General features: G+C 39.2%; 1 protein-coding gene across 1 annotated transcript in view; it reads left to right on the top strand.

Moving 5' to 3' along the window:
• Positions 1 to 1,437: 1,437 nt before the first annotated feature.
• Positions 1,438 to 18,448, top strand: part of LOC127452640 (ceramide synthase 2-like) — a 32,672-nt gene continuing 15,661 nt past the window's right edge. Inside the window, exons 1-2 of the mRNA XM_051718269.1 lie at positions 1,438 to 1,824; positions 17,706 to 17,879. Coding sequence (XP_051574229.1) covers positions 17,707 to 17,879 — 173 coding nt within the window. The 5' untranslated portion in view covers positions 1,438 to 1,824; position 17,706. The remainder of the gene's footprint in view (positions 1,825 to 17,705; positions 17,880 to 18,448) is intronic.

Here is an 18,448-nt window from a genome sequence, read left to right as displayed (position 1 = left end):
CCTTCCTGCGGAGGTGTTTCGGGCATGTCCAACTGGGAGGAGGCCCAGGGGAAGACCCAGAACATGCTGGAGGGATTATATCTCTAGGCTGGCCTGGGAACGCCTCGGGATCCCCAGGATGAGCTGGAGGATGTGGCCGGGGAAAAGGACATATGGGCTACTTTGCTTAGGCTGCTGCCACCACGACCTGGTCCCGGATAAGCGGTCGAAGATAGATGGATGGACAACTAAAATGTGTATTGTGTTCATAAGTACGTCTATTTAGTTTCTTTGACAGCTGAAGAATGTGCAACAATAAACAAGGAGAAAATTTAGACATCATTTTTAATTTGTTGAGTGGAAAAACAAACAAAAAATGTTTGAGACAAGTGTTTTAGAAAGTAACTTAAAAGTAAAGAAATTAATAATATGATTACTTTTTATGAATCAGTACAGTAATCTGATTATACTTTAAGAGAAATAGTTTGTGATTTGTAGTGGATTACTTTTTAGTAACTTTCCCAACACTGCTAAAAAGTCACTTACAAATGCATTATAAATCATGGATCTATATGGTTATAACAACATGATTTAAAAGGGTAACTTTTATGTAATGCTTGCCAAATAGTGAGCATTTTAATTTGTATGTTATAAATGCTTAATAAAAGCACTTATTTAAATATTAATCAAAAACATGAGATGCCCTAATTCATGATTTTGGTCACAATGCAGCAAGCATAGACTATTATAGTGAGATTAAAGGAGGAATTATGTCATTTTATGTTTATATTGATTACTGTAATGTCTTGACTCACTCGTGTTGTCACTTTTCATGTCACGGTGATGTGAAAAGAATGTTGCTACTCCGAGTGCTGTCCCAACTTACCTAGTCCTTGTTACTTAAAGTCCTCTGCAAAAACACTTTTCAGCTCTTCATGTTCATTCACAGCATATGTCATATGATAAAGCCTGATGACCATTAAACCATGACTAAACTTTATGTACACAGGTTACTAATGCTGAATAAGTGTTTTTAAGTATTTATAACATGAGGTTAAAATGCTCACTATTTGGCAGGTATTGCATGAAAGTCGCACTTTTTATTCATTTTGTTATAAATGCATATAAATTATTTATAATGTATTTGTAAATGAACCCTTTGTAAATGAACCCTTAACAATGTAGCATTAATGTAAAGTATTACCAATGTTTTTGTATAGGTTTTTACTGTTTCATGAAATGTTTTGTGTTTCATAGTTGTTTTATATTGTTTAATTGTTTCTGAAAAGCCATTACATATCCTCTAATACATTTTAAATAATGCTGTGTATGTTTTTATTTTTTTTTTAACAAACATCAGACGGTTCATAGGCCTGCAGTCCGGAAGAGTTTTATCTCTCTCATGTGCGTGAGCGTCATGATGTTTAAGTCCCTCCCGTTCCGTTATTCCTCCCTCTCTCTCTTTCTCTGTCCACTACTGTACATTCATCATCACCGAAAGAGCGGAAGAAACCGAGGATAGGGAGGTGGAAACACTGTAAAACACGGCTGATTTCCCGCAGTCAGGAAATACCATTAAAGCTCAAGAGAAGGTCGGCAGATAACTCACAGTTGTTGCGTATGTGAGGACACTATTTCCGTTACACTGTTTTTACCGACCAGAACACTTTTTTTGAGGGTTGTGAGGAGAGATGCGGGTGGTTAACAGGCTGACTGGACCGTAAATCCACTAACGGAGCACTTTAAAGTCAGCGGACGTCCCGGAGCAGCGGTCACACACGCGGCGGACATCCATCATCACGCTCAGGCGTTTCTGTCGAGCGTCAACACAGACTCGTGACTCAAGTGGGTACCGTTATCTCGAGCGCGCCCTCAGCGCTGTGATCAATACAGCACGCGCGCGCGTTTCAGTAATTTTGAGTATTTTCAACACAATATTGTAAAACAATGTCTTTAGAAGTTAGCTCAATATGGAAGAAAAAAGTCTAGGTACCTGATCAAAGGGAAAGGTTATTTATAAATGTTTCATTTAAGAACGATAGGAGTTCCTATTTAGGCCTGCCTGCAAAGGTAAATGTGCCAGATAAACATAAACATCTCTAGAAGTAAGCTACATTTAAAAAGGAAGTAATTACAGCGAATTGCATTATTTAAGGGTAGAGCTAGCATTTGGATAGAGTTAGTTTAATAACTAAGTTTGATTTGAGAACAATAGAATGGGATTCCCCATAAAGCCAGGTAAACATGTGCATGTGTGTTCATGGACGATGTCCATTGACTTGGATAGTTTGATAGACCACAGTTCAAGAGTCCATGTGTTGTCCTTTCGTCATCACTTTTTGTCCATCTGCTATGAAACATTTACCTAAGATCACAGGTCATCTAATAACATGTTGCACCTTTTACTTTATCAGGCAAACACAAGCAAGACTGATTATTGTATTGAAAGGTAATTAGAATATTCCCAAGATAAATAAACTTTAAAGACTAAAATGAGACCTCAGTACTTGTGAGAGTGTCCACATGAGACACGTGTATGGGGTTAGAATTGTTTCATATTTACATACAAATGGAAAGATATTCAGAAATAAAAAAATGGTTCACAAATAAATTGAATGAGATTTATAAATATATGTTAGGAGTTTCTGTGGGAGGAACTCAATAGGAAATGTCAGGAAATTATAGGGACTGACAGCTTTCAATGCAGCCTCATCAGCAGCATCTACATTTTACAATGTATTGTCATATTCCACAGAAGAAACTAAATAGCACAGGTTTAAAAAAAAAACATTAGTGTGAGTAAATGACAGAATTTTCATTTTTAAGTAAGTCAGCCCAAAGACAATGTTACGGTTTATTTAAATTTTGTATTGCACTTTCATTTCAAAACATGACATTGCACTTTAAAAGAAATCTGACATAACAGAAAAATAAAGATTCTCATATTATATATTTTAAAAGGTGTCCTGTATTAGAGCTGGAACCACTGAGTTTTGGAGCAGGTGAGTAAAGTGCTCAAAGTTGATGGGCAGTACACAGGGAAAACATCTGAAAAAGATGGCGTGATTGGTTGAAGATAATGAGTAAATCCGAGTAATGTGGCCTTTATCTGATTGGCTTGAGTTGACGATGGGTGGAGTCCACCTATTTGTGGATTGCCTGCAGCTCTCACGCAAGAAATGTTTCAGAAGTCACAAATGCACAGTAAGCGATCCACAAATGAATGCTGGACAGAGTTGTGTTTGTAAGTTAAAACATATATTTGTAAAAAAAAAAATATTTGCAAATCTCATTTTATTTATTTGTGAATTCACTTTATTTTTGTGAAACTCCTAACATATATTTATAAATCTCATTCTTTTTTATTTGTGAATTCATTTAATTTTTGCGAAACTCACATTTATTTGTGGATCTCATTCAATTTATTTGTGAACCATTTTTTATTTGTGAATCTCTTTCCATTTGTATGTTAATTAGGAACAATTCTGACCCCATACGCGTGTTATATGACTAATAATGCATCAGCATGGAGAAGCTTACTAAAGACCAGCATACACTTCGGCACATCCGGAAACCTTTAACTTGGACCTAAATAGAATCAATAATGCTCCAGAAGTGAGAAACACAAATAGGATAGACTGGGGCTAGTTGTCATACTCAATATTTCTCAGAATAGATCTATTTTTGAAAGTCAGTTCCTGTATAGCTTAACTTAAAATCTTGACTACAGAAAGCTATTGACATTTCCACCATTATTGCTTGAGAAGAAATAATACAGTTCATTCAACACACATTGCCCCAATAGCGGGGCATGCTGTCATATTTATAGGGTAAGTTGTCACAATGGAACCTGCCTCAGCAGCGTATTATAGGCTTTCCAGCCAAATTTAAACAGTAAAACAATTAAGACACACAAATGAACTCATGAAACAGCAAAAATGTAAAAGGTAACTTACAAAATTGCCCAAAAAAAAGTGTAATTCATAAAGTTAAAACGTGTAACAAATCGTCCCAATCTGAAATACCTTGTCATGAGAAAATAGTTCAATGTTTCAGTTAAAGGGATAACAGTTCAACAGTTCACCCAAAAATGAAAACTTTATCATCATTTCCCATCATGTTGTTCCAAACTCATGTGACTTTTTTCATCCATAAAACACAAAAGGGAGAATGTTAAGTCATCTTTATTTTAAACAATAAAAGTTAATGGTGACTGAGGCTAACATTTTGCAGAATATCTCCTTTTTTGTTCCATGGAAGAAAGGAATTTATAAGAGGTTGGAAAAACAAGAAACAATTCTACTTACAGGATATAGTTGACCCTTGCAAGTGGGGTTTTATTGTGATTATTTGTTTACCCAACAGCTATAAAAATGTGATATTAAAATACTGATTTGGAGGACAGAATTCATAAAAGAAATTGTTATTATAGAGGGTTTTGAACTGGGTGTTTGAAACCAACATACAAAACCTCTGCTAAAGAAAACATATTGTATAACTGGTGTCACAATGTTACAGAGATGAAGGACCCAAATGCAGAGATGGAAAACAAAAATGGACTTTGTTTAATAAAGGCAAAATACAAACAAAAACTCTCTTGATGGAGAAAAGGGGAAACGAAAAACAGAACTAGTAATAATATTAGAACTGACCAAACAATCTCGTAGCATATCAATAGATAGAGGGAACAGACCAGCAGCACATGCAGACAAACAAAAGAATTTAGCAAAGACAAGAAAAGCAAGGGGGGTTAAAATAAGGAGGTAAATAACGAGATACTGGTGCCGTCAGTCCACTGATGAGCTGAGCACTCGGCGTTCCCACTGAAATGCCAATCACCCACTGGCAGCACCTGAAACACATGAGGGAAAACACAGACACACACAGACATGACACTCAGACAGAACCCCTCCCCTGACAGACACCTCCTGGCATCCACAACAGATAAACCAATACAAGAGGGACTGACGAGGGATGGAGGGTGGAAAGAAAAACAAGACATGGAGCATGAGTGTCCGGATCTCGACACAGAACCGAAACTGAACCAGACAGAAGAGTCAGGACCCAGACACCATGCTCCGAACATGAAACATAAAACTGACCGAAGACTGACCGCACGGCAAGGAAACCAAAACCGAAGCTGTGTGCCCACACAGAGACAAAAACAAAGACAGATAGAGCACATGGCCAAAAGAATAACACTGAGCCATGCACTCAACACTGACACAGAACATGAGTGTCAGGATACTGTCACCACAATAAACATGACTATCAAAGTGACAGGATCCGGACACTTCTCCCCCTCAAAGGGTTGCCACCTGGTGTCGTAAAAGGGGAACATCAAACAACAGACAAGACAAACAGAACAGGCACTAACACGGAACAGAAAGAACAAAAGAAAGGGAAGGATACCAGGGAGAAACCAGCAAAGCAGTCCAAGGTGGAACTGGTGGAGGGACCAGGGAGGAGGTTTAAGGAAGAGAGCTGGATCCGGTGGCCTGGGAGGAGGCTTCAGTGAGGGGAATGGGTCCGGTGGCCTTGGAAGGGGCCTCAGGAAAGGGACATGGTCTGGTGACCAGGGATTTGGATCCAGGTAGGGGGATGTGGGTGACTGCTGAGCATGGGTCAGACTGGACTTGGGCTACCTCTGGGCAGGGGTCAGACGAGTGGGCTGCGGCCACTTGGGACTGGACAGACTGGACAGCTGCCACGGGGAACTGGACAGGCTCGTCAAAAGCCTCAGGGAACTGGACAGACTGATGACCACAGGGAACTGGACAGGCTCGTCAATGGCCACAGGGAACTGGACTGGCTCGTCGACGGCCTCAGGGAACTGGATGGGCTCGTCGACGACCATAGGGAACAGGACGGGCTCGTCACCGGTCTCAGGGAACTGGACAGACTTGATGACCACAGGGAACTGGACAGGCTTTTCAATGGCCTCAGAGAACTGGACAGACTTGATGACCACAGGGAACTGGACAGGCTCAGCGATGGCCGCCGTGGTCGGGAGCCATGGCAGTGCCTGGGGAACAGCCTCCGTTGCCGTGAATGCTGGCAGCGGCAGGGGAACGGCCTCCGTGCCCGTGAACGCTGGCAGCGGCAGGGGAACGGCCTCCGTGACCGTGAACGCTGGCAGCTGCAGGGGAACGGTCTCCGTGGGCGAGGATGCTGGCAGCGGCGGGGAGCAGGGGCCCCTCTCCTCCTCCTCCTCTTCCGGACGGTCAGAAGTACTGCTGCAGGAATGGCTACCACCCCCTGCCGGTCAGCAGCAGGCTCCACCACCCCTTGGAGGTCAGCAGTGGGCTCCTCCTCCCCCTGGTGGTCAGCAGCGGGCTCCTCTGCCCCTGGGGGTCAGCAGTGGGCTCCTCCACCCCCTGGCGGTCAGCAGCGTGAACCAATGCCTCCAGGCTGTCAGTGGGCTCAGCCAATGGGCAGGGCTTCTTCCTTCTCCTCCTCCTAATCTGAGGCGCGGAGGCAGTGGCTGAGGCATCCACTTTCGTGTGGGGGGTGTCATCATCCTCATGTTTAAATGAAGATTGAAAGTCCTCCGAGGCACTGGCTGTAATAAACTCATCCCATTTCATGGCCAGCCTGATGGTCTCGAGAAGACTTCCACTCTCACCCTGATCTGGGACACACAATTTAATGGACTCAATAAAAAGCTCAATAAGGCAGGCCTGATTGTATTCCAGACCCGAGGATAAAGCCAAACATTGTAATGCATACCCCCACACAAACTTGTCCTGCTGTAGCCTGTACAGCCTCTTGACATGCGCCGCACGCTGGCATGCAGGAGAACCAGATTTCTTAAAAAAAAAATACACCTCCGTCTGTGGCTGATTTCTTCTGTCACAATAATGTTGCAGAGATTAAGGTCCCAAATGCAGAGATGGAAAACAAAAATGATCTTTATTAAACAAAGGCAAAATACAAACAAAAACTCTCTCGATGGAGAAACAGGGGAACCAAAAGCAGAACTAGTAATAATACTAGAACTGACTGAACAATCTCGTAGCAGATCAATAGATAGAGGGAACAGACTGGCAGCACATGCGGACAAACAAAAGAATTCAGAAAGACAAGAAACACGAGGGGGGTTAAAAATAAGGAGGAAAATAAAGAGGGACTGGTGCCGTCGGTTCGCTGATGAGCTAGGCATTCAGCGTTCCCATGGAAATGCCAATCACCCACTGGCGGCACCTGGAACACATGAGGGAAAACACCAACACACACAGACATGACACTCAGATGAGACAATCAGGGGAGGCACAGTCAGACCCGACTGTGACAATTGGACTTTTCACTCAAAACCTTATAGTTACTGAGATATATTGTAGCACTTGTGACAACTAGCCCCTGACTCCCCTATGTATTCATCATCTGGAGCTCTTAATATGATTACCAATAGTCCACTTGTGTCTAATAAATGACTAGTTACCCATCAGCATAAAGACGCTGTGGGAACTTGAGTGTTAGAGCTGTAAAAATTTAGTACTGCACTAAACGCCTGCCATTTTGTTTGAATGTTTTCCATTTAAAAGCTTTATGTCAGAGTCTTACTGCAGGAGTCTAATTTAATACCCAAATGAACCAGACAGCAATGCAAAATCACTCCCCTTAATGTTACAGGGGCTATGCAATTCTTGAAATGTTTTTTACCACAAATTTGCCCACATCCATCAAACATATCTTTTATTGTTTTCTCTGAGAGATAACAACTTTGCATTGATCTCTTCTGGTTTCATGGGGAATTGTTTGAAGTAATTGATTTGTTGTCTGTATATCAAAATGATAATTTTTTTCCCGCTGGTTTCCACCTCCAGACATGAAGGACCACTGATGGAAATTTAAAGGAATATTCCGAGTTCTGTTTAATCTGTTCAAGTATAGACACAAGACTTAAACATTACACATGTTGGCACGATACTAGTGTGATAAACCATTTAAATGCAGTAAACACTGTGACTTTCACACAATATGAATTATATAAAAATGTGACGTGACATTTTTGTACAGTAGAATTAAACTATTATTTTGGGTTTAATTCAAGTTAAGCTCAATCGACAGAATTTGTGGCACAATGTTGATTAGCATAAACATTTATTTAGACTCGTCCCTCCTTTTCTTAAAAAAAAAGCAAAAATGGAGGTTACAGTGAGGAACTTACAATGGAAGTAAATGGAGCCAATCCGTAAACATTAAAATACTCACAGTTTCAAAAGTATATCCACAAGACAAAAACAATATGCGTGTAACATGTAACACTGTGATAAAATCGCTTACTAAGCTTTTCTGTGTAAAGTTAGCCTATATCCAATTTTAAGTTGAAATAATTTTTTGTGGTAATCAACATTATGCCACAAATGCTTTCGATTGAACTTAACTTGTATTGAACCCAGAATATTCCTTTCATATTCAATGTATTTCACGAGCTGCATATTTCTGCTTGTAGTTTTAGGATTGTTTTGCCCCATAGACTTCCATTGTAAGTCCATTACTGTAAACCTGAATTTTGATTGAAAATGACTGTCTATGCTAATGTCACAGATGCTGTTAATAGAGCATATCTTGTACTTCTTGGCTCAAGTGTATTTGTGTAGTGGTAAAATTTGGTTTGTTTTAGTTCTTTTACTCCACGACTGGAACAAAAACAGTCTGAAGGGGAATTAGAAACCACAGATTTAGTTAATTGACTCGGTAGGCAAATTAGCTATCCGTTGGAATTATAAAGACACACCAGTGCTGCCTAAACAAAAGTATCTTCGGCCAAATCAACATTTAATACCCCCTCAGCTCAACCTCAATGTAATTTCTACATAGAGCAAGCAAGTTTACACAGGGCCAATGATACACATTTGACTCCTCCTATATAACTTCTTTTTGCAAACATTGACCAGGCTGAACGTTTGATTAGTTTAATCATCTTCAGTTCTTTGGTCAGTTATTGACCATCATGAAAGACTCACCATTACTAAGCAAAAACTCTTGTGCTGCTGATGAACCTGCAGTCATCCATCACTTGAGTTGTTCAACCTGCTGTGCACTGTAAACCCTAATATTGTCATTACTGGAAAAATCAAGTTGTCTTAATTAAACATTACTTGAAATGTCAAGTTTTGAGCTCATGACTTAAATATCAAAGTATAAATCTTAAAAATCTACTGTATAGACTTAAAGGGATAGTTCACCCAAAAATGAAAATTCTCTCATCATTTACTCACCCTCCTGGCATTCCAGATGTGTATGACTTTATTTCTTCAGCAGAACACAAATTAAGATTTTTAGAAGAATATCTCATCTCTGTAGGTCCATACGATGAAAGTGAATGGTGAGCAGACCTTTGTAGATCCAAAAATCACATAAAGGAAACATAAAAGTACTCCAGACAACTCTGGTGGTTTAATCCACATCTTCAGAAGTGATATGAAAGGTGTGGGTGAGAAACAGATCAATATTTAAGTCTTCAAAATGTTGGCACCCATCCATTTGCATTGTATGGACCTACAGAGCTGAGATATTCTTCTACATTTACATTTATTCATTTGGCAGACGCTTTTATCCAAAGCGACTTACAAAAGAGGAAAAACATAAGCGAATCATCTTAAGGAGACAGTGGTACGAAAAGTGCCATATTACAAAGTTTCACTAGCATCAGAATAGCATTCAAAACAGATTAATGTGCAACAAGGAATTATTTTTTTTTTTTTTGTGACTGGTTAAGTGCTCATGGAAAAGATGTGTTTTTAGCCATTTTTTGAAGAAAGAAAGAGAGTCAGCTTCACGGATGTAGTTGGGAAAGTCATTCCACCAACGTGGTATGATGAAGCTCGGGAAAGTGTTTTGGTGCCTCTTTGTGTTGGTACAACAAGGCGACGTTCCTTAGCCAACCGCAGGCTTCTAGTGGGTGCGTAGCTCTGCAGAAATGATTTTAGGTATGCTGGAACAGACCCAGTGACTGTTATGTATGCCAGCATCATAGCCTTGAACTTGATACATGCATCAACTGGCAGCCAGTGAAGAGAGACAAGGAGTGGTGTAACATGCGCTCTCTTTGGTTGATTAAAGACCAGACGCTGCTGCATTCTGGATCATTTGCAGGGGTCTAATTGCACATGCAGGGAGGCCTGCAATGAGAGTGTTACAGTAGTCCAGTCTAGTTATGACAAGTGACTTTCGTGTTTTTAAAAATCTTCATTTGTGTTCTGTTGAAGAAAGAAAGTCATACTCATCTGGGATGGCATGAGAGTGAGTAAATGATGAAAGCATTTTCATTTTTGGGTGAACTATCCCTTTAAGTTAACTAAATTACACAAGTTTTGGAGACGCCATTGCTCAATTAAATTGAGGGAACGAGTTTACACAATCAGTTGAGTAAAGGCAACATATTTAGGTTTTCAGTGTGATTCAACAGGATGTATGATTACCACATCAACAACTGTGTGTAAAGTGGTATTGATGTGGTAGGATAGTGATTATGTAAATACTCTTTGCAAGAATAGTTACTCTTGTATAAATACCTTCTCCTCCAGAAGTGTGTTGCATGAGCAGCATTGGAGATCCGGGTTCTCGTCCTGCGTTGAAACCAAGAAATAATCGTGTTTGCATAATCAGTAATGAATATAATTTGGTGGTTTCATTTTCCCTCTAAGAATACATTTTTGCTCTACTGGCGGTTAGGTTTAGGTTTTGGGTTTGTGAGTAAAGTTAATAAAATATGGATTTGTCTTCTTTATATTACTGCCTTTACAGCTAAAAAACAACTTGCTTTACAACTCGCTTTTGGTGCCCCACTGTGGGGACTTCACCTGGAAACTGGATCTTACATGTGCCCGTGTATTCAAAAACACTTCCTGCTTCGGCCACTGAAGGCAGTGTTTCAAATTTCTGGAAGCACAGACCGAGTTTAGCTCAAGAAAAGTCAACCAACTGTTTCTGATTTCTCTGTGAGATCAGTCTGGAAAGTTACAGGGTTTATTGGCTTTAGTCATGACAGGAGACTATGACAGAAAAACACACAAACAAGGTTAGCAAGTGATTTTATCAGACAAGTCTCCTGTTAACATGCTGAAATGTGGCTACATTTTCAAAACATCGTGTATTTTAACATTTATTCTTATCCTCTATGGGGCAATAGTCTATGTCTTGCCCCATAGACTTCCATTGTAAGTGCAATGCCCCATTTTTGATTGTTGAAAGTATTTTCTGAGGTAATCAACAGCATGTCACATACAGTATGTTGTCCACAGAGCTTAACCTGTATTGAAACATTCCTTTAAATGAAACACAAAATACATTTCACAAATAGAAGTCACACTAAACAGACATAAGCAGAAAAATACATAGAAAGAAGCATTAACAAATCATTAACTATTTCAATAAGGTAGCCAATGCAAACAAATGACTTTTGAAAAAAGTGTTCAATACTATGATAGACACATTATTATACAATACAGTTAACTATAATATACAATTCATGGTGGCCAGTGTATTTGACATTGTTGAATGATGATTGGTTTCATGTCTCTGTTGGCACTGATTCTGCTGTTATTAGACATCCTAACCTTGTCAGACATATGGGATGAGTCAAACGGGAGTTGCATAAGGCATTTTTATTCATGTCTGTGTGTTCTATAGATAGACTGTATTGAACAGTGCCTGTTTCTTAATATTTATCAAGACTCTTTGATAAACTGTCAACTATACAGTACAATACTTTCCGAAACACACACGTTCAAACATTAGTAAGAGTCACCATTTAATACTACTGTACATACAGAGTGTATCATTTAATCAGTCACTCTGCAGAGTGTCTAGCACTCAACAAACCCACGTTCCTCACAAAACACTCACCACACTTCCTCACTTTCCTACCATACACACACACACAGTGCACTGATAGGTTCAGAAGAGAATGGTCAGAGTAGAGTCACGTGACCTGAGCAGCCAATGAGAGTTGAGGATGCAGGCTGTAGTGAGGTGGATGGGGCGGCTGACACCTCACAGGCGTGTCTGACTGTGGTGAAAAGGAATGCTTACATTCACACAAGTACTGAAACAACACAGCAAGACCTTTAAACTGAACTTATTAAAACTATATTGTATGATGCTGTTTTGGTAGCCCCAGTATGTTTGCAGTTTTATTGCATTGTCACCTCTAAAAACACATTTTTACTTTCAGTTATGGAACAAGTTAGACTTGGACCGACAAACAGGTTGTTTTAAGGATAGTGAGTTGATTTTGTGTAGGGCACATTTACGATATGTTACTGGACCGCTCTTTGAGCAGTAAAACTACACTGGCCATACTTGCCTTGCCTTCATTCACTGTCTTAAAGAAATTTTTCAGGTTCAATACAAGTTAAGCTCAATCAACAGCATTTGTGACATAATACTGATTACCACAAAAGTTCATTTCGACTTGTCTCGCAAAAATTTGGGTTACAGTGAGGCACTTACAATGGAAGTGAATGGGGGCCAATCCATAAACGTTAATATCTGTTTCAAAAGTGTAGCCACAAGGTGTAAACAATATGTGTGTTAACATAATTTTAGTCTGATGAAATCTCTTACTAACCTTTTCTGTGTAAAGTTCTATTCAATTTTACAACTTAGTTGTCATGACGATGTAACGGCGTAAACCCTTAAAACCTAAACGGCTATAAAACAACGATTTAACAACTTTACAGCTCAAATAATTCACGAGTTTTGACAGAAGAATGAATGTAAGTGCTTTAATAAAATGATAAGCTTCACATTTCTGCTTTTAAACCCTCCAAACATTGGCCCCATTCACTTCCATTGTAAGTGCCTCACCTGCATTCTTGTTTTTGTTTTTTTTTAAAGAAAAGGAGAGATGAGTCAAAAATAATTATTGTGGTAATTAACATTATGCCACAAATGCTGTTGTTGATCCTGGAATATTGCTTCTTCCCAATTTGTAATGTCCAATTCCCAATGCGCTCTAGGTCCTCGTGGTGGCGTAGTGACTCGCCTCAATCCGGGTGGCGGAGGATGAATCTCAGTTGCCTCCTCTGAGACTGTCAACCTGCGCATCTTATCATGTGGCTTGTTGAGCACGTTACCACAGAGACATAGAATGTCACGCCATCCACCACGGCATCCACGCACAACTCACCACGTGCCCCACTGAGAGCAAACCACATTATAGCGACCACGAGGAGGTTACCCCATGCGTCTTTAACACTGAGCTACCCAGGCCCCGGAATATTGCTTTTTTAATATAATTAGTTAAATTTAAAGGTAGAGTTCACCCAAAAATAACAATTATGTCATTATTTACTCATAAAGAATGATGCAGTTGTTAAAGGATTTGTATCAAGTAAATTGTATCAGAGTAAAGATACTTTGCTCATGTACAAGTTCTCGTTAAAATGTCCCGACACCACGCATCATACACCTGAGTAGAGCTGTTATTGTGTAGCGTGAGTGGCTGCGCAAACCGAGCACACTCTTCCAGAATGGCCTATGTAGCACTGGGAAGTTTAATCAGTTGTTATTAATTGGTTCGTTCTGACGTTTCATTGAAACAAGAAAAATTATTCCCAGCTTCACATGAGAGTGAGGACATACTGTAGGAGAAAGCGCTTCTGTGCCTGTACTGCACATGCTCAGCTTGCACATGCGCGTCTACAAAGTTAAAGGGAGCGCAGTAATTTTGATCAAATTCAAATTGTATTTGTAGTGCAAGTAACAACAGAACAGAGAATATAATTGAATTACTGAAAAGAGTAATAATGATAAGAGTTATTCCTTGCATCACTTCATAACAGGAAAATGTAACCTGATACTGATTATTGTGATGGTCACACCCAACACTCCTCAGTAGCAATGCTTTGCAGTGACACTGAATGGAGGTCAAAAAGATAAAATTGTGAACAAGTGAGTATAATATTTCATTTACGACACATCGTTATTGTTGAGTGAAATAGCCTATACTTTATTAACATGTTGGGCCTACCCAAAATTACCATAGAGCACAAAGTGTGATTAAAACTATTAAAACTTGCACAATATTAAGTATACAATATGAACATACAATATGTAGATGATGCAAAGTGGCAATCTAGTAGCATCTAGCCCTTTTTGAATTATTACAGTGATGCGGCCGCAACATTTGTTCTGCATTTGGCAGCCAATAGAAAAAGTTTGGACACCCCTGCTCTAGAGTCTACAATTCACTTACAAATCTAAAGGAAATTGAACTTATCTGGCTCAGTGGGTCCGGACTCAAGTTGTCATGAATGTTACCATTGCTTTAGTTGAGCCTTGAAATGCCATAGTCACATTTACATTGCATTTAACGAGGTCACCTCTGTTTTCACAACATTCCCAGTTTAACCGTATATGAGAGTAAACGTTTGGTTTTAATCGCTCCTTGCATTGTGTGTCCAAAGAAGAGATCCTTGCAGAATCCATTTTCATTGAATAATTTTAATATCCTTTCTATTATTTCATCAAATGTTGATCAAAAAGTCAAAAGGAACATTCGCACATAGCACTCATGGGGTAAAGAATCCGCTCAATCAAAACACTTATGTGAGACGTGTTGAACTGCCTGTATTTTTAAAGAGACAGTACCATTTTAGCGCTTGTGTTAGGCTATATATCAATGCAAACTCAATGTACAGTAAATACTTGTAAATAGTAGTACATAAAAGTACAAATTATGCATATAAACAACAAACATATCAATAAATTGGTAATAAATGTGTAAATATGTGAATATGTAAAAGGAGAGTCTTACATTATGAAATATTTTAACTTCAACACACACAGTAAATATTGATGAATTTAACAAATGGACTCCTACAGCGTCTACACAGGGCTTTGGTGAAATCCATGCAAATACATAGTATTTTTAAAAGTAGCAATTAAATATTAGATGTGGAATTAGTTTTTTCATTTTTTGGTTTACTTTGCAAGAGCATGCAATATAAGCAGGGCTGCAAATGCATTGCTTGCAATCTGCTGTCTCCTCATAAAAGTCAGCAGATAATCAACGTGCACATGTGCTGAATTACATCATGCGATGCACAGAAGCACAAGTGTAATTCATTCCGGGTGCATAATGGAACCAAATTAATATAAAAGCACACAAATAAAACAACCCTCATTGTGTTATCCATCATGTGCACTGTGCGTGTTTGTGATGACACAAGATGTACGGAAATTAACCTGGGTTCACCAGAATCATAAGTGAGTCTGAAACCAGACTAACTCTAACACTGACCAATCAGATCATAGCATGTGAGATTGAGAAAGTGCTTGCCACTTTTCTATGCAATATGGATCAGATAGTTAGTGAACAGACTGTGGGTTCTTGGAGAGATATTCAAGAGATTTGTTTGAGGGATTTAGTGGCAAGTACAACTATATTTGTTTGCTAAGTATTCCCTCAAAAGTGTTGTGACTTTCTGAAAATTCAGAAGGCTTGGAAAAATTCATATTCAGAAGGCTGTTTTGAAAGCAGTGTTTATTTGTGCAATTCCATTTGGTGCCACTGGTGGCGCAGAACTGACATATTGGACCCATTTACTTCCATTATATGTGCTTTACTGCACGCATTTATTTTTCTTCAGAATAAGAAAGATGAGTCGAAAGTATTCTCTGTGGTTATCAACATTATGCTACAAATGCTCTCAATAGTTTAACTTGTTTTAAACCTGAAACACTCCTTGCAAGAATAAATATCTACGAGTGTATGTTTGTTTTTGTCTCTCTGCTCACATTTTGATGTTAAGTCATCTCTATCGTGAGTGTATCGTAAGTGAGTTGTTGTGTTTGACCCCCTTCCTTCCCCCATCCAACCCAATACCCACTCACATTTTTACATGTTTTCACGCCCATTTCATGACCCTTTTATTAAGTCTGAGGTGTGAACAACTGGTGCTGAACAAGGGGGGTTTCATGCAGTGGCGGACTGGCCATTGGGAGAACCGGCTTGTCCAAAACAGCAAGCAAGTCTTCAAATTTTTTTTGCACATTGTTTGAGGACAACATTTGGCAAGATGTGGAATTACGTTTTTAAAATACAGGAAATTAAAATTGGCTTTCTCATTTGATTAACCAAATAATTAATCAACAGAAAATTTGAGTGATTTAATGACTAAATCATACCAATTGGGACATACAGTAATTACCCTTGCAGGCTCACTGTTGGCTGATTAATTGTTTAAGGGCAGCCAATTTGAGAAGCCATCACCCTAGTCTAGTCCTTATTTCACAACACTTAAGATTCAGTCTTACACTTTGCTGAAAGTTGCTTTTAGCATCTTATAAAAAACTCCTACTCTTAAACAAGTCCTACTCTTTGCTAAGAATTTTTTGACACTTAAATCAAAGCTTAAGACTATCATCAGGAGCATTTCTGAAAAGTTTTATGCAAACGGCTACTGGGCCCATATTCACAAAAAATCTTAAGGCGAAGTGTAGCTCCTAATGTGGAAATGTAAGAGCAACTCTTAAAAATTAGGGGCGTCACTCCTAATTTTAGGGCTCGTAAAATTTTCATCTAAGAGTAATTCATGAAGCATTTTAACGCTTAAAAGAGCTCCTAAACCCATGACAGCTTAGAAATCCTCCTGAGGACTTCTAAATCCCTAAGAGTGACTCACAAATAATCCGAAGCATGCCTGCTGTCGTCAATCCACATTAAAAACAATGTTTTAGAATATTATTATGTCATCAACCTTTTAAAAATGTATCATTTGAATCACAATTGAGTTGATGTATTTTAATAATATAACATTATAATATTATAAACATTATAATATTGACATTGACCTTTAAAAATGGTATTGTCTGAATCTCATTGTTTTCATTATTGTAAAGTTAGTCAGAGATGCAGTTAACTCTCCCACAAACCGACACAACCCAATTACACCGGAGATACATTTTAACAACTTTGCACTCTCTGGCCACAGGCAAAGTGAAACTGTGTAGTGTGGATGAATTGGGAGTGTCTGTCATCTGTCAGCTGAATCATCTATCATATGTCCTCTCCTGACTGCACATCGTCTGACAATTCATAGTGTATGTTTTCTTGTGGATGCACGCTCACTTCAGAGAAAAAAGGCGGCATTCATGGCCATCGCAGAGCTACACAGTGTAGTCCATACAGTGGTCGGGACTCATGCTTGTTTCATTGCATCAACACAGGATGAAGAAATATTCATCAACCAAAACATATCTATCTATCTATCTGTCTGTCTGTCTGTCTGTAAATGTTATATTTGTTATATATATCCCGCTATCTGTCTATGAGGAATTTGCTGATAAATTGCATTTCCCTGTCTACCAGTCACTTTGGGCGATTTAAAAGAGTCATCCATAGCAATGAGGTCAACACTGCCTTACTCTTATCTTAAGATTTTCTTACTAAAACTTGCACTTAGCAGTTTTGTGAATAGGTTTTAAGCAAAAACTCCTATCTAGGAACTCTCTGGAAAACTCCTAGTGCTAAGATCAAAACATTGTGAATACAGGCCCAGAATGTCTTAGAGACTTGGAGGTGAGCTCTTTTGACTTGGGCCAGTATGTAGCCACACAGAACACCCTAGCAAATAAAATCTGCTGTAGTTCTCCCCTGAAGTTCCTTATAATTTAGTTTCTGCATCATTCGATTATTAATAGATGTTTTTTCATGGTCTACATTTCACGTCATCCCTTGCACTCTAAACTCGCTCTCTCTTTGTTCTTGGCAGTATGTTGGGATGGTTGAGCGGAGTGTTCTGGCAGGAGCGTCTCTGGTTTCCAGAAGGTTTGGGATGGGCAGACCTGGAAGACCGAGATGGGCGCGTCTACGCAAAGGCTCGGGATTTGTGGGTGGCACTGCCAATCGGCCTTTTGTTTCTTATGGTTCGACAGGTCTTTGAGAGGTGGGTACAAACTTTGGTCCAAATCACACCTTCATTTTCCCCCTTCTCATGTCTTCCTCTTTATGTCCTTCTGTCTTTCTGTCTTCTAGGTACATGACACGAACAGTACTTTCTATCCAGTAAATCAGACTGAACACAGATAATAAAGCTGTTTATATTCTACAATTTGAGGTTTAGGTTCTGTTCCTTGTCAATTAATTTCAAACATTTAAATGTAAATGTGAACCTCATCCTCATGTCTTTCATGAAGATCAGGTTATAATTCTCAATTTCCCACTCCCTCTAACTGTTTTATAATTGATTGCCATTACAAAGGAACTACTGAAATGTAGTAACCCAGAAATCACTTTATTTTTTTGCTGTGAGTGTGAAAGCTAAACGCACACCAGCAACACTTCTCATGCCTCAAAGACAAAGTGTGCATGAAACAGGTCTTACAGGGCAGCTGCCAATGAAGGAAGTAGACAGTGAGGCAGCTCAGTGGGTTTTAAGTCACAGTCTAAAGTTCCTAATCATAAATGAATCCAGGGTCCATCCAAAATCAATAGAGCAAACACATTAAAACAGGA

Source organism: Myxocyprinus asiaticus, chromosome 15, assembly GCF_019703515.2.
Source record: "Myxocyprinus asiaticus isolate MX2 ecotype Aquarium Trade chromosome 15, UBuf_Myxa_2, whole genome shotgun sequence".
Lineage (NCBI taxonomy): Eukaryota > Metazoa > Chordata > Actinopteri > Cypriniformes > Catostomidae > Myxocyprinus > Myxocyprinus asiaticus.
The sequence above is the reverse complement of the archived record's forward strand: the minus strand, read 5'-3'. Positions and strand labels throughout refer to the sequence as shown.